The sequence below is a fragment of the Denticeps clupeoides genome, chromosome 14 (genome assembly GCF_900700375.1).
Source record: "Denticeps clupeoides chromosome 14, fDenClu1.1, whole genome shotgun sequence".
Taxonomy (NCBI): domain Eukaryota; kingdom Metazoa; phylum Chordata; class Actinopteri; order Clupeiformes; family Denticipitidae; genus Denticeps; species Denticeps clupeoides.
The window spans coordinates 4,526,181-4,541,442 of NC_041720.1; the positions used below are offsets into that span (position 1 = coordinate 4,526,181).

The 15,262-nt window shown below is 44.4% G+C and overlaps 1 protein-coding gene across 2 annotated transcripts; it reads right to left on the reverse strand.

The window, feature by feature from the left end:
- Positions 1–509: 509 nt before the first annotated feature.
- Positions 510–14,768, reverse strand: LOC114763539 (tripartite motif-containing protein 54-like). 2 transcript variants are annotated; one of them, XM_028953291.1, is made up of 10 exons: positions 14,462–14,609; positions 13,716–13,782; positions 12,650–12,822; positions 11,031–11,214; positions 7,179–7,274; positions 6,855–7,088; positions 3,974–3,996; positions 3,461–3,585; positions 2,986–3,124; positions 510–827 (listed from the first exon to the last, which is right to left on the reverse strand). In XM_028953291.1, exons 1-9 carry the CDS (start codon positions 14,473–14,475, stop codon positions 3,036–3,038), a joined length of 1,005 nt encoding a protein of 334 aa, XP_028809124.1. In that variant the 5' UTR covers positions 14,476–14,609; the 3' UTR covers positions 510–827; positions 2,986–3,035. The 2 variants fall into 2 exon arrangements, with proteins under 2 accessions (XP_028809124.1, XP_028809123.1); XM_028953290.1 differs by lacking the exon at positions 13,716–13,782 and having other exon boundaries at positions 14,462–14,768.
- Positions 14,769–15,262: the final 494 nt, after the last annotated feature.

The window sequence follows — 15,262 nt, forward strand, 5'->3', positions numbered from 1 at the left end:
GTCTTCTCGCGATAACAGCTCACGTTGTTATTTCTCTTTTTTTTTTTCTTTGGTACACAACGCATTTATGCCCACGTCGGTCGCAGCGATGTGGGCACGTTGCTGGATGCTGGACGTTGCTTGGCTGACTGTAAGACACAGACCTAACCAAGACTGAGATGCTTATAGATGACTTTGTAATTTTACTACGAAAAAAAATATGTACAAAAATATTATATATTCATATTAATAAATAAGGGTGTGGATTTGTTCCTACGCACACATGTGTCATGTGCAGAAATTAAATGGGGGGGGGCATTTTATGGAAATGAAGACAAGACGTCTCAAAATGACCTTAAATGGACCTTTAGGAGCGATGTGCCCAAGTCAAGCATCACATTCAAACACGCTCATCACTTGCATACGTCTAAATCAATGTTCATTCTTCATTAAAAGAGCTGCCCCTTTTACTAAAATGAGTAAAACCCTTATTGCATTCCAGGAAAAATGACACAACAAATAACAGTCGGTTTATTTTTGATTTCTTTTTAAAGGAACACAAATGAATAAAGTAATATTTGTGGTGGCAGCTTGCGTTATTGTCACACGAGCATGGTGGCATAAATAAAAGCTTCCGAATTCCTTACAGACACGGTTTACGTCACATAAACACCCAGGCTGCAGTAATTGTGTGTGCACGTACAGCACTCAGCTCAGCGCGCGAAGGGAAATAGCCCAAAAAGCCCAGCGGAAGAGGCACATTCCGCCGTTTGAGCTTAAGGGATTAGGGTCAGCCTCCTTCGTATCTCCTTTTTTATTTTTCTTTCTTCGTCTTCGCTGGAGATGCCCTGTGGTGGAAAAAAAAACACAAAAAAAAACCAACAAAACAAAGCATGTGATACACGGAAGCGACCGGAAGCCACCATTATTGTCCAGCTGTTCAACAGCGGATATTTATAGGCCGTTGTGCAGGAGTGGGGGATGATAAGTGGGAGAAGAGCCGACTCAGTCTCATCATTTTGCTTTAACTTACAACCCAAGCACCGCAATCTAACGTACATAAAAAAAAAAAATGATTACTGAATAAGTTTCCAACGTTTTCCTCTCAAAATCGTAGCGGAAGGACGTGAGCGGACGCGTTCTTGCCACTTTCTCAGAACCAACTCCTCCTCAGTCACACTTTCTTATGCATTTGGACGATCAATTCATTGGGTGGGGGGAGTTTCGACAGCTACGCTGGCAAGGTCAGCGCTTGTGGACACAACAGTCACGGAGCCATATATCCCCAACACCCATAAAGCCCAGAGCTCTTATTACGGTAGGCCGCGGGGCGAGCGGGGAGAAGCAGCGGCAACGCGCCTCATCCCGCTAATCGGACGTTCCCCGGGAGCTTGATTAACTTGATGCGCCGCTTGAGTTCGGGCCTCCGCTGCTCCTGACTCAGGGTCGGCTGCACGGGGCCTCCCTGCTGGAGCCGCGCCTCGTGCAAATTGCAGGGACGGAGGTGAAGGGGAAGCACCGGCTCCCAGCTGGCACCCTGATTCACTCTGGCCGCCCGGGCCAAGGGGTGCTGGGAGAGCTCGTGACTAATGATGCACACCGTAGAGTTCTAACGAATTTCCTCAAAGATGCTCGCTTTAACTAAATAACAACATTTGGACTTAACGTCAAGGTCAGAAAAAGGTGCCACTGTCTATGGTAGTGATGCAGAGTATATGCCAGCATAATATCATAATGACCACCCCCCCGACCCATCAAGACATGGACTCCACTAGGTCCCTGAAGGTGTCTGTTGTGCTATCTGGTTCAGAAGTCAGTAGAAGTTTTCATGTCCTGTAAGTTGTTAGGTGGTGCCTCCTGGATCGGAATGGGACAATGTCAAGTCAACACCTCAAAATCAATGTTGTGTTTTAGAATCTATTTTTGGAGCCTTCATGCAGTGTGGACGGGCGCATTATCCTGCTGAAAGAGGGCTTCTCATCTGCTGGGATCAGGGAATACAGTTTCTATCAAGGGGTCTGCTTAGCCAAGAAGAACTCATCCTGGTAGTAGCCTAGTGAGTAACACACTCGCCTATAAACCAAAAGACCCAGGTTCAAATCCCACTTACTACCATTGTGTCCCTGAGCAAGACACTTGAGGGGGACTGTCCCTGTAACTACTGATTGTAAGTTGCTCTGGATAAGGGCGTCTGATAAATGCTGTAAATGTAAATGTCCTCGGATCCTGACAGGAGCCTATTATCACCTGACAAGCTCACTGCAACCTCCTTATATTACACTGAATACAAATAGTACTGCCAGCCCACCACAGGGCACACATACACAGTGTCTAATTCACCTAGTGTACTTTAAATGGCGGGAGAAAACCTGGAGGAAACAAGGGGAGAGCATGCAAACTTCACCCACACAAGGCCCGATCCAGGATTTGAACCTATGCATATCATATGAATATATACATGCACTCACAAGGACCATTTTTGACATATGAAAAAGTCCAAGTCCAACTAACAGTTATGTATTAGTGCATCTCTGATAGTTAAAGGGTGAATGGAGTCTATACTGCTACTATTCGCCATTACTGAGGCTTGCAGGTTAAAGGCTATTTTTCAGAGTGGGTGGGTCTCGCTTCATGTCACCATCGGATTTATGCCAAAGGTCAACGCTAATTACTGAGATGGCTGCACTTGGCATGCAAACACTAGCTGCAGTCCATACGACAGCAGGGAGAACAAACACCCCAATACGGCCTTTGAGGCGCCGCTCAGTGTTTCCGTGTTCGGCATAAACACCAGTTGTGCTCCTTTGGTCTTTTGAAAATACTCCATCGGGTGTTTGGAGACTGCAAAAAAAAAAAAAGGCTGACTTCCAGAAGGTTCCTCAGAGGCATAGCATGAAAGCGCTAACCTGGTACCTTGGTGACGACAGTGATTATCATTTCAATGGAAAGTGCTGTCTGTTCAGTACCTCTTTCATCAGACGGCATGAGACTGCGGCTCGTGTGTACCTGCGGCCCCCGGCTGTTTTGGGGCTCTCATCTGAAGGGTTCTGGGCGGGCTAGGGTCTCCCAGGCACTGAGTCCACCACGGACGAAGGGGCAGGATCGACTCCCTCCACCTCCTCATCACTCTCCTCACCCTGGGAGCCTAAGTGAACATTTGGCACAAAGTTATCGTGATCAACAGAACTATCGGCTGGGGTAAAAGTACCCTCCCAGCTGCCAGTTAGCCGCCAGTGTGCGTCTTTCTACTCAACACAGGCATTTTTCAAGGATGCATGAAGCCAATGAAATCTGTGGTTGTATTAACAGCAAAAATATAGGCCTGTACAGTATGACGAATAGAGAGCCAAGTGACAGGAATATCGAATTCATTAACATGGTAGGACGTTGCAGTTTTTGTACCGTTGCGCATTAGAAGAGACATTAAACTCCACAGCGGAGAAGCAGGATGTGGTTGTAACAGGCTGGTTTCTCCCGCTACCTGTCTGGAAATTGATGGTCCTCAGCACGTCGACGATGTCATCGATGTCGATGATGAAGTGGGCCATGCTCTCGTAGCCGGCCTCGGTGCGCTCCATTCTGGAGGCCTTGGCAGTGTCTGTGATCCTGTCAAGGACATAACTCTCAGGGCGCAGCACCACGTGGACAAATAAAAGGTGACGGGGGTGTGGAGGACCTCAGCCCCCATCTCCACGTGGCGAGTCGTGACGGCGGCCGCAGGGCCGCGCCCCGCGTGCCGGCAGGTGGGAGTTTCGTTAGGCATGCTGCACTGCCAAAGCCACTCACACGCAGCCAGGGGTGTGAGCACGACCATTCCAAGCAATTAGCTGTTGGCGTGAACCGTTACCTCTTTACACCCGTAATACGAAGTTCAGGAATAATACCAGTACCAGCTGAAACAGCTCAGGTCAACCACACCAAAAAGCACCACAGGTTAGAATGTGACTTGCCGGTCTAAATCAATCATGCTGCAGAGAATCAACAGTTCACTTACTTCTTGAACACGTCTTTTGCATTCTGTCAGTTGAGGTGGCAAAAGAACAGAGAAACAAACCAACCATCATTTTTTTTTTTTTTTTTTACACTGTAAAACATTTTTTGGCTTATCAGCCAATGTTCATAGTCCCAAACATAGTCCCATATCCAGGTACGGATATGATAGATATATTGGTTTCTTATTCGGTGTCAGACCCCTGATATTTTTACCATTTTGGTGACATTGGGTTATTGCATATAATACCAGTGAAGTTCTTTAAAATGATGCAGTAAAGTGCCACTGCTCTTTTTATTTCAAGTACCATGAAATTAGATATTTTTGGGGTTGCATTGAATATAATTAATTATTATTAACTGTGATTTCGATTCTACATTTACATACGTACATATGTGCTATAAATATCCATCATTGAAATCCCTCTTTTGGTTCACTAGCACTCGATCTGTAGATACCATTCAGAACAACAACTCAGAACCCAACCGCTTTTTTAAATATTGAATATAGAAAGTGTATTTAAGAGCACTTTTAGTAGAAATATTTTCTAAGGAGTAAGGTTTTTAGTTTGCATTTGAAGATCTTTAATGAGCCAGCTTTTTGGACACCTAAGAGCCAAGACAGATAAGAGTCTAGATGAATGCTATCCTAGTACCTTGAGTACCTTGTTGGTACCAGTCGAGGAGGTCGAGGTGCAGAGTGAGGAGAGATGAGAGATCTGAGGTAGGAGTTGTGACCCTTTGTAGTCAAACATCAGTATTTTGAATCTGATGCTGCAGCTCTAGGGAGTCAGTGGAGGGAACGCAGCATTGGAGTGGTGTGGGAGAATTTGGGAAGGTTCGAAACAAGTCGTGCTGCAGTGCTCTGGATCAGCTGGAGAGGTCAAGTAGAGCTAAGAGGAAGACCAGTCAGGAGTGAGTTGCAGTAGTCCAGTTTAGAGATGACCAGAGACTGGACAAGTATCTGAATGTGTTGATAGAAATGGACAAATGGACAAATCCATCTAAATCCTCAGAAGAAATCATGAATGAGTGAAATTGGAAATTTCATTCATCCCACGTATGGTTCCTGGTCACCTCAAGGTTGTGCATTGGCAGAAAATTGTAGAATTTTCCAGGAAGATTTTATGGTCCTGTTGTGAGGAGGAATCTGCAGGGATGAAAAGCAGTTAATTTTTTGCTGGACTTGAGTTTCAGATAATGCTGCCATTAAGGATGAGATGTCAAACAGGCAAGCAGAGATTACCCATGCAGGACAGGATAACCAAAGATATGATCTCATTAAGAGATTTGGTGTAAAGAGAGAACAGGAGAAGGCCAAGTACTGAGCCCTGAGGGACACTAGTTGAGAGCTTGTGAGGTCCAGATGTGGTCACCTGGTAAGATCTTTCCTCCAGATAGGAAGCTATCCACTGCCATGCCGAGATGCCAATTCCCAGACTCTTAAGAATGGTCAGGAGAGTTGAGGTTCTAAATTTCTAGAATTATTATTAGCCCAATAGGAGGCATTGCGATATTATCTTAAAACATGGAAAATGCAATAGTTTTATATAGATTATTGTGTAATATTTAAACTGCATTTTTCTGCATAAAATGTTATTTAACCGATTTTCTAATTCTAGTGGCGTGGAACAGGCAAAAGGGCAATGAAAATTTCTATTTTTTTTTAGTGCTCAGGATATGTTGTCTAAACCAGCAGCAGGGCTGTGAAAGTCTCGTTTTTTTTTTCAAAATGAAATCTCTGCTCCATCCACATTTACAAAGCACAAGCATTGGCGAGTAATATAAGGCCCCGCAACAAGGCCATATGAGAAGAAGCTGCACCTGAGGGACGTCACTCAATCAGCCGCTTTATGGTCCCTTTCCACCTCGAACATTTTAACTTTTACGCGGGGATGAATGAAAGTGCCGCAAGACTTGTGCTCTGGCTCCATTCCCAGCCTTGGTATTCATGGCCGGGAGCGTCTGGCCAGGCAGCTTGAGTGCGGAGTCCTGCCGACGCTCCAGCAGCGGGGTGCTCCTGTTAATCAATGCATCATCCCTGCAGCCTGAGGCTGAGGGAAGCTTACAGAGCGCAGAAGCCCAATGAGGTGTCAATCATCAGCAGTATGTGTTGCGGTGGACACAGACCAGAGAAAACCTTTAAAAAGGAATGACCTCAGAAACGGCAGGCACTCATGCTATGGCTTTGTGTTACTTGGTTCAGTCACACTGCACAGGAAAAGGTAAATGGACCATTTCTGACCATTGATCGAAAACTGAAACGTTCAGGGTCAAAGCAAGTCCAGTGATATTTACAGTCATATCAGGGGATCTGTTCTAAAAAGGCTAATTCTGGTTCTAAATTCTGAGCTCAATTCAAATTGGTCTGAACCAGCCACTTTAAAATGGACACATAAAGAAAAAGTCCCTTTGATGATGTAATGGTGGTGGTGTTGGTATGATGCTGAATAGTTGTCACCTACATTGCTTGGAAGAAGAATTGTTAGTGCTAATTTTCAGAATTAAAAAATCAATTCACAACGGTTGAAATATTGATACAACGATAATTATTATTGTACCAATATATGTTTGGACATTTGTTATTAAGAGTATCAGTTGACCCTCCAGTTAATGCAGTCTGAGACCGTAACTTTAGGACTGGTGTTTCCTTATATGACACTGAACGCCAACAACAACAAAAGTGCAGATGAACAGTGGGATTCTTTTCTGATGTCCGATAAACGAGGCAATTGCCTTATTATAATTATTATTATGAGATTTTACACATGTAGAGCTCATCCAATCAGATTTTAGAAATGTATTCACTGATTTCATCATGGTTAAATGGGTTAAGACTGTTCTCTGTGCAGAAGGGCAGGTCTCAAGACTCCGCCCACTCCAACCTGCAGAAACACAGCCATCCGTGGCTCCTCCATGGACTGGATGGCGGTCTCCACCAGCTTAACTGCAACCTCTAAGTGGTCGCCGTGGCGCCGGATGAGTGCGCGGACATGTCGGAGTTTCTCATCCTGTTCACGGGCGATGTTCTCCACCATATCTTTCCTTCTCTCCTCCAGGATGGCGTACAGAAAGTCAAACTTATCGCTCAGGACCTGTTTCTGACGCCGGCCATTCTCCTGTTTCACACATCAAGACACCACAGTATCTCTTTATAAAACAGGAACTTGTGGGCCATTGAGGATTGAGGCAAATCGTGAAGATCTCACCTCGATGGTCCTGCAGATGTCCTCCATCTGGGAGATCAGGGCCTGTGTTCTGTCATTTCCTGCCACCAGGACAGCTATGCCATCACTCAGCTCTGTCTGAAACACAACATGAGTACAAGGCAGCACCAGGCCACGGCATCAAAGTGCGGTTTGTCATTTGTGACATCTGTCCTGACGAGAAAGAAATAAGAAGAAGAAGAAGAAAAAAAGGAACAGGCCAGATTGCGGGCTACGGAGGCTTTGAAAATGGCACGATGGGCACCAGTGACTGATCAGCATCGCTCATCTGCATTTGTAATTTTATGATTCAGAGGGAGAAAGTGACAAAGGGACTGCGAATCAAAATGTCAGTTCGGCCACCTGCTGGGTGTTGCGGGTTCCACTACAATTACCGGCCGGCGGGCCCACATGCGCCATCAGCTCTGAGGTCCCCAATTTAATTATCCCAATTAAATCAGAGGAAATATTAGGAAAAAGTGTCAGCTTTCAGCACATCTCCACCATGCTGTCAGCAATGACACGGCCATTGTTTACCTGGCAACCTAAAGAGCAGGGTGAGCTGTGACACGCCTCGCCGGCCTTCACGCCTCAAACCTCACTTGGGACGGCTGAGTCATCCTGCCCGCCGTGGACGCGCAGATATTTCAGGGACAGCTACTCCACTCTGCATTCCGACAGCGTCATCATTCCGCTGGCAGGCTGTTAGCAGCGTCCGGTTCCCTCACGATAAAGCCCCGTGGAGAAAGTGAATGGCTCTGCGCTGAACGCTGGTTTAGGAACGCCTTTGTGCAACACTTGCCATGTTTCATGTCCCAGAATCGTTCAAAAAAGTGAAATAAACGACAGCATTTTTGCACACTGCCACGGTGTTTGCAGTGCTGTTCTATTCATGTTGTTCTCGATTTCGCTTTGCGTTTCCTTTGGCGAAATGATCACAGCATTCTAACTGGGTCGTTTTGATTTCAGGTTGTCTACCCATATCATTCTGACCACAATGGGCTATGATGTCAAGACATCAAGTCTTAAGTCTAATGCATTAAATACTGCTAGCAAGTGGGTGTTAATAAACATTATTAATAATAATCAACGAGTAGTCTGTTTATTATCAATGAAAACAGTAAAGTGTTAATGGGGTTGGAACCTGGGACTCTTCATGTGATCTTCTGGTTCGTAGGTGAATGTCTGACCCGCTAGACTACTGCCTCCTACCACACCTTGTCTTTTTGCTCTTTGCCTACCCGCAAAATATTGTGCTGATGATTAAAAATGAAATTGCACTTAAAGCATCATCATTAAAAATGTATAGAAAAAAGCTAATCACGTATTAGAGCTGGGTCGACAAATGACCTCACAGGGGTGATAGTAACCTGATAAATGCTGTAAATGTAAATGTAAAATGTAAATGAATACCATTCTTGTGAATATATAAAGTGAAGTGATTGCCACATTTGATACACAGCAGCACAGCACATGGTGCACACAGTGAAATTTGTCCTCTGCATTTAACCCATCACCCTGAGTGAGCAGTGGGCAGCCATGACAGGCGCCCGGGGAGCAGTGTGTGGGGACGGTGCTTTGCTCAGTGGCACCTCAGTGGTACCTTGGCGGATCGGGATTCGAACCGGCAACCCTCTGATTATGGGGCCGCTTCCTTAACCGCTAGGTCACCACTGCCCCACTGGACTCATGTAAAAAGTTGCATGAGTTAATACTCGAAAGGTCAGTCTTTTAAGTGTTTATGAAATTTATGCATTTATGAAATTCCACTTCCAAGGGAACTGGACGTTCAAACCACAAATAGACCTACTTGCTATACCAGATAACATCACTCACCCTTGAGAATCCTCATTCTCTTCATGGTGTCATGAAAGAATCATTTAAAGCAACTGCATTTCAAGGATGCTGCATTATCAAACCCCAATGAAGGACTTTTCCAAATTCCAGGATCCGATGAATTCTGCAATTTTAAGGATGCACATGTCGATGCGTCCGTTTCAGTGACCTGCACTATTTTTTTTGAAGGTACTCTGAATTCTAGGAAAGAGCACATCGCTAACGGGGACAGTGAGACACGTGGGACGGTTGATGGTGATAGGAGTCAAGAAAAGATACGCAGTCCTCTAGTATCATCTTGCTTTGCCACAGTAAAAGCAGAAAATGGCACGAATCAAGCGAGCACTGATGTGAAGCGAAGGTGAGGAAAACACAATGGAACACCCCGAGCCACGCTGGTGTGCGGTGTGGCCACCGTGACGTCCGGACGACAGAGGTGAGACTGCACCAGATCCCCCGCTGTGAGCTGAGAATGAGAACTTTTACATCTTTGTCTTTGTATCTGAAGCTAATCGGCAAATCTAAATGAATTCAGAGCCACCGCTCTGCAAGTCTCTATAGAGTACAAGCGTCTGGACTTTCGCCTGCTTCAAATGGTGACCATCGTGTTTCATGTTGACACTGTCAGCATTTGAACACTTAAATGCATTAGTTCCACTTGTAATAAAAGCCTAATTTGCACACTAATCTCATTCATTTTTTTGTTGCATGGTAAAAAGCAAGCAAAGGACAAGTTAATAATATATTATAGCGGCTCTAGACCAACTCCTAGTCCTGGTTGCACTGGTGTGCCTAACTTTCTTCTTTGGTGGACCAGCACAAAAGTGGAGCACCACATTCCCGTCTGCATCGTTTTACAGGTACACTTTTTCTCCTTTTTTAAATTGCTGTCCAGATAGGCAACATTGACCTGTAAATGATTAACTAACAATCTGGTTAACATAAAATTCTTTATTTAAAGCACAATTCTACAAGAAAGGTAACTTACTGAAAAAGTGTCGGAGCTTAAAGTGCCTCACTGAGCTGAAATGAAAGATTCTAAGATAAATTGACAGAAAATCTAAGTTAAAAGTGCAAGTGTTTACAGGGCTTGAGTGATCGGTTTGCTGCTGCCTGTTGCTGAAAGGCAGCGGGGGAGAGGGAACACTTGGCCAGTGCTGTTGAGGTTTTTCAGTGTTTGGTTTCTGTAATTTTACTCGGGCTCGCATGGTAAATGAACGGTAAGGTGATGCGTTTCGTTTAGCGCGAAAAAGGATGCTGAAGCGGTGAAACGGAGACTGGCTTCTGACAATTACGAGAGCAAAGTCTGAGGTGTGGAAAAATGACGCTAAAGAATGTACAAATGACTTGTAATGCGTGTGAAGCATGGTGGTAGAGTCATGTTGGCCAACATTTGCCAACACAGTAATGCCGGGTTTGGGCTTTTAAAACGTTGTGTCGTTGGAGGCAGCTCCAACCTCGACATTCCTCCCCGAGAAGGTTGGAGAATGCCAGCTGCTGGGAGAGGCGGAAGTCCTGCCGAGGACCTTTTATTAGTCACACCGTTGAGAAATTAGGTCGGTTGTGCGGACTTATTTTAATAATATTTGACTGGCCATAAGGCACACCCTTAAAAATTTTTTTTTTTAATGTATTAAAAAAAATAGAAATATTATTAATCAAACAAATGAAAAGGTAATTTTTGTCCAGTTTGGGCAATTTAACTTTAGTCTTAAAAGAAAAAAAAGGATAAACAAAATACATTACGATCCTTTCAGCTAAATATTGTCTGGCCTTAAGCCACACCCCTTTCAATAAACAAAGCTCCATTAAGCCCATGGCGGGCGATGTTTTGCATGGCATATACAGGTTTGATGTGTAAGAACTGCAAACCCTGTTTATGCTAATATCTTTAATACAGAAAATGCCAAAATTACAGAAATAATACCGCAAGTGCAACGTAAAAGTTGGAAAATATCCAATGACCATGTTTGGTTGTGTACTTCTGCTTGGGATGTGTGCCTTGATGCGACCCCTTACCTTCTGTCTCTTGTAGACGCTCGGCAGGGGTGCCACCTCGCACTCCTTGTGCGCCCCGAACACCTTGCACATGGAGCAGGTTGGCGTCTCGCAGCTCAGGCAGTAGATGTTGAGCTTCTCCTCTTCGTGCTCCTCGCACATCACCTGCTGCTCCTGGTGCTCTGCCACCTTCGGGTTGAGGGACCTGCGAGGGGGATGGACGGGAGCGAGAAAGCCAGAACCTTCATCAGCATGGAGGCCCTGGAGGTTCCCAGAGAAGCTCACATCAGCCTGGCCAGAAGATGAATGGCTTGCGTTGCTCTGGGGCTCGTACTGTGACTTCAAGCCATCACATGCCTGACATGTCTTAATGATCACAGCACAGTGAGTCGGACTGCATGTATATTCAATATGTGAAGAGTGTCCTTCGTCTCACTATGATACAGTTTAAACAGCCACGTCAGGGTGGTAGTAGATTAGCGGGTAACACACTCACATCTGAACCAGAAGACTATTGGTTCAATCTCCACTTACTACTATTGTGTCCCTGAGTGAGTCACTTAACCCTGAGTGTCTCCAGGGGGGGACTGTCCCTGTCACTACTGATTTGAAGTCCCTCTGGATCAGGGCGTCTGATAAATGATGTAAATTTAAACCCTGTGCACACTTTTTCCAACCTGTTCACTTCAGTGCAGATTCATACCATAGTTAAAATAAGGGAATAAATTCTGACGAAAATAAAAAAGGTGTGTGGCGACTTTGCCAGTCGGGATGGGACCCACATTCGTGAAGGAAGACCTGCTCAAAAAACAAGAGGCTTTCGATTCATCACCAGGCGTTTTAATCTTTCCCCTGTCAGGTGATTTGAGCTGAAATGTGGGCCGTATGTCAGGGTGATTTGAGCCGTGTCAGCAACAGGCCCTCGAGTGCGACAATTAATAACTATGAGAGGATGCCATCCTGTGGACGAGCTTGAAAAATGACTCCATTGAACTTATGTCTCTATCCAGGCTGTGACACCGTAGAAAAAAATGGCATTGAGAATGTAACACTGCAAAACACAAGGATATTCCTGTACGTATGTGTGTATAACTATAATTTTTTACATTTTTTACAGTAAGAATAACAGAAACTTGAACCACAGAGCAACGTTTAAGAAAACCAGCTCTTATGCGAATTCACTTGTTTTTGTGCAACCATGATATTCAAATGCTTTAAATTTGTTGCAGGGCTTAAAATCAGTAAGCTCTTTTATCCAGAGCGACTTACAGTCAGGGACAGTCCCCCCCTGGAGACACTCAGGGCTAAGCGTCTTGCTCAGGGACACAGCGGTAGTAATTTTGAACCTGGGACTCTGTGTACTAACCACCCCTAATGGACAATGGAAAGCAAAACACATCAACTCTACATTAAACTATTATAAAATCTAAAATAAACTGTGTGTGTTTCTGAGATATGAACTGATTGATTATTGGGGTTCTGCTTTGAGTGCTGGACGCGCAGAGCCTCGCCAAACAGCGCCATGCGGTGTCCAAAGCCTGGTACTGCACCACACAGACATTGCTGCTCAGCACACAGCTCATGAAAATGATGCATGGAAAATATTAAATATGGTAAATAATAACATGGCAAATACTGACCTGTTGGACTCCTGCTTGTAGATGTCGATGATGTTCTCCACCAGCAGGTTCCTCTGCAGCCCGTAGACTCCGTGGCGGTCCAACACCACCTCATGTCTGCAGGACGGGCAGCGAAAACGTCCTCCTGTGGACATGGACGTTGGGCCACGGCTCTGCCACAGGGGGTTGGAGGCCTATGAAGAATATGAAGAATATAATAATAAGTCATATAGTATATCGACAGTAATGAATATCTGATGTCCTAATTGAGCTCTAATTCATGTGACAACAACAGCATAATATTTTGTGGTATTTTGTTTATCCTTCTTTAATCCCTGGATTAATCCTATCATTTAACTATGTTTACAACCAATAAATCACCAATTACGCTTTGTTGGTGTTCTTCACGTTTCTACCAAACTTGTAATTAATAAATCCTTCCGTGTAGCTCCAGAAACATCCACAGTTGTGTTAACTGGAGTCGTATTAGCTAACAGCCCTGCTAAATGCCAGCGGTCCGACCCGAGCAGCAGCTGTAAGGACAGTGAATAAGGGTAAATGGTTAACATGCTGTGGGGTGCCAGATTCAGGCCCACCAGGCTGGGCCAAGCCTCTCAAGCCATGCAGCAGATACAGACGTAGAGACGGTTTCTACTCTGCCTCCTTTTTGCACTAGACGCAATATCGGTGTATCACTCTAGTAAAAACTACATGGTCAAGAGTTGCCAGCTATTTACATTAGTGAACACACACACACACTCAGCATAAATGAGTACACCCCACTACATTTACCAGAAAACCTTTAGTTTCCTTTCAGAATCAGCATTGTCTATGAAATACCACACTACAAAATACCATTGATTGCAAACAAGATTAGTTAATTTGCACACTCAAAAAAGTGATTTTCCTAACAAATCCATTCAAGCCTATGTTGCAAAAATGACTACACCCCAATTATAGTCTTAGGAGAAAAGCCACACTTAAGATTACAAAATTGTAATTAACAAGCATTCAACCACGGGTGAGTCTAAGTATTCGTTTAAGGGGTGTCCAGCAGACAGGTGACTATAAAAGGGCATTACTTAACAGAGAAAAGCCCTTCCCATTTCATGGTGTCAGCAATGGCTCCACATGGAAGAGAAATGTCACAAAATCTGAGAAAGGAAATAATTTCTTTACACAAACAATGTGAGGGCTGCAAGAAGATCAACAAAGCTTTACATTTCAGACAAAAAATACTGTAGCAAAATTGATCCGAAAATTTAAGGACATTGGAAGTGCAACCATCCTACAGAGACGTCCAGGCAACATCTCGACAGGAGCATCTTGTTCATTCCATGCCTAGAAGACTTGGTGCTGTCCTTGAAAATCATGATGGTCATACAAAATACTCGATGTAGTAGTTTTTGTTGCCGGGTGTATTCATTTTTGCTCATTTTGTAACCAATTTTAGCAAAACTGAAGATTTTGTGATGTAAGTTATATTATCAACCTTAATTTCATGTTATAAAGTTAAACAAGTGTTCAATAAAACCTTGTGAAATTTCTGGAAATTGTTCTTTTGTTCATTCAGCTACTGATTAAATTCGTACTTTTTAAAGGGGGTGTACTCATTTATGCTGAGCACTGTATGTGTGTATATATATATATATATTTATATATATAAAGATTAGATGATACATCAAGTTATGCAACCATGTAAATATGAAGTGATATTGAATTGAAACAAGCAATATTTGGCTTAATGAAATGCATTGATGCATTTGAACATCATGTCCTCTGTCAATGTCACACTGTTGCTTAGTGGCTTTTGGCTGGAGCGGAGCCACCTACCTGGAAGACGTCATTGGCACACTTCCTGCAGAGGTTGTGCTGGCAGGGCAGGATGACCACGGGCTTGGTGAACATCTCCAGGCAGATGGGGCAGACGAGCTGCCTCGCCAGGTTCTCCATGGCGCTCGGCTCCCCCAGCGGTGGTCTGAAGCCCAGCGTGAAGTTCATCCCCTCGGCGAGAGCCCACCGACGATGAAGCGGGTGAGAAACGTTGCCCTGTCTCCTGTCTCAGTCACCGACTGGACAGATAATTTTAGCCTCTGTTTGTCCAAGGCAGGGTTGCCACACAAACACACACATACACCAAATGACATTCCTCTCACAGACCATTAACCTCAGTGTGGGTGGGGTCAGCCTAAAATTCCACCCCCTCTTCTTTTCATCCCCTGTAACCTAATAAGCGCGATGCAGACATTTGTTGTGAGCGAATCAGGGACCCTGAGTCACTCTGTCTGGAGCCGATGACATGACGGCCCTATAAAAAGAGCAAACGCTAATGCACAAATCCCCTGAAATAAGGACGGACCGCCAACGATGGATGGAAATATACAAATATAACACAATCAGGCCTGTTCTTACATAGCAGCCTCCATACTTTAGTTTAATTCATATAAGCCAAAATACACAAATTGGGAAAAAAATGTTTACATCCCTGAAAGTGCAGTGATTGTGAAACACAGTGAAACGTGTCCTGTGCTTTCGTCCATCACCTTAGTGAGCAGTGAGCAGCCATCAAAGGCGCCTGATAGGCCACCACTGCCCAATGGTGAATGCTGAAGATACTGGATCTCTTCCATTATT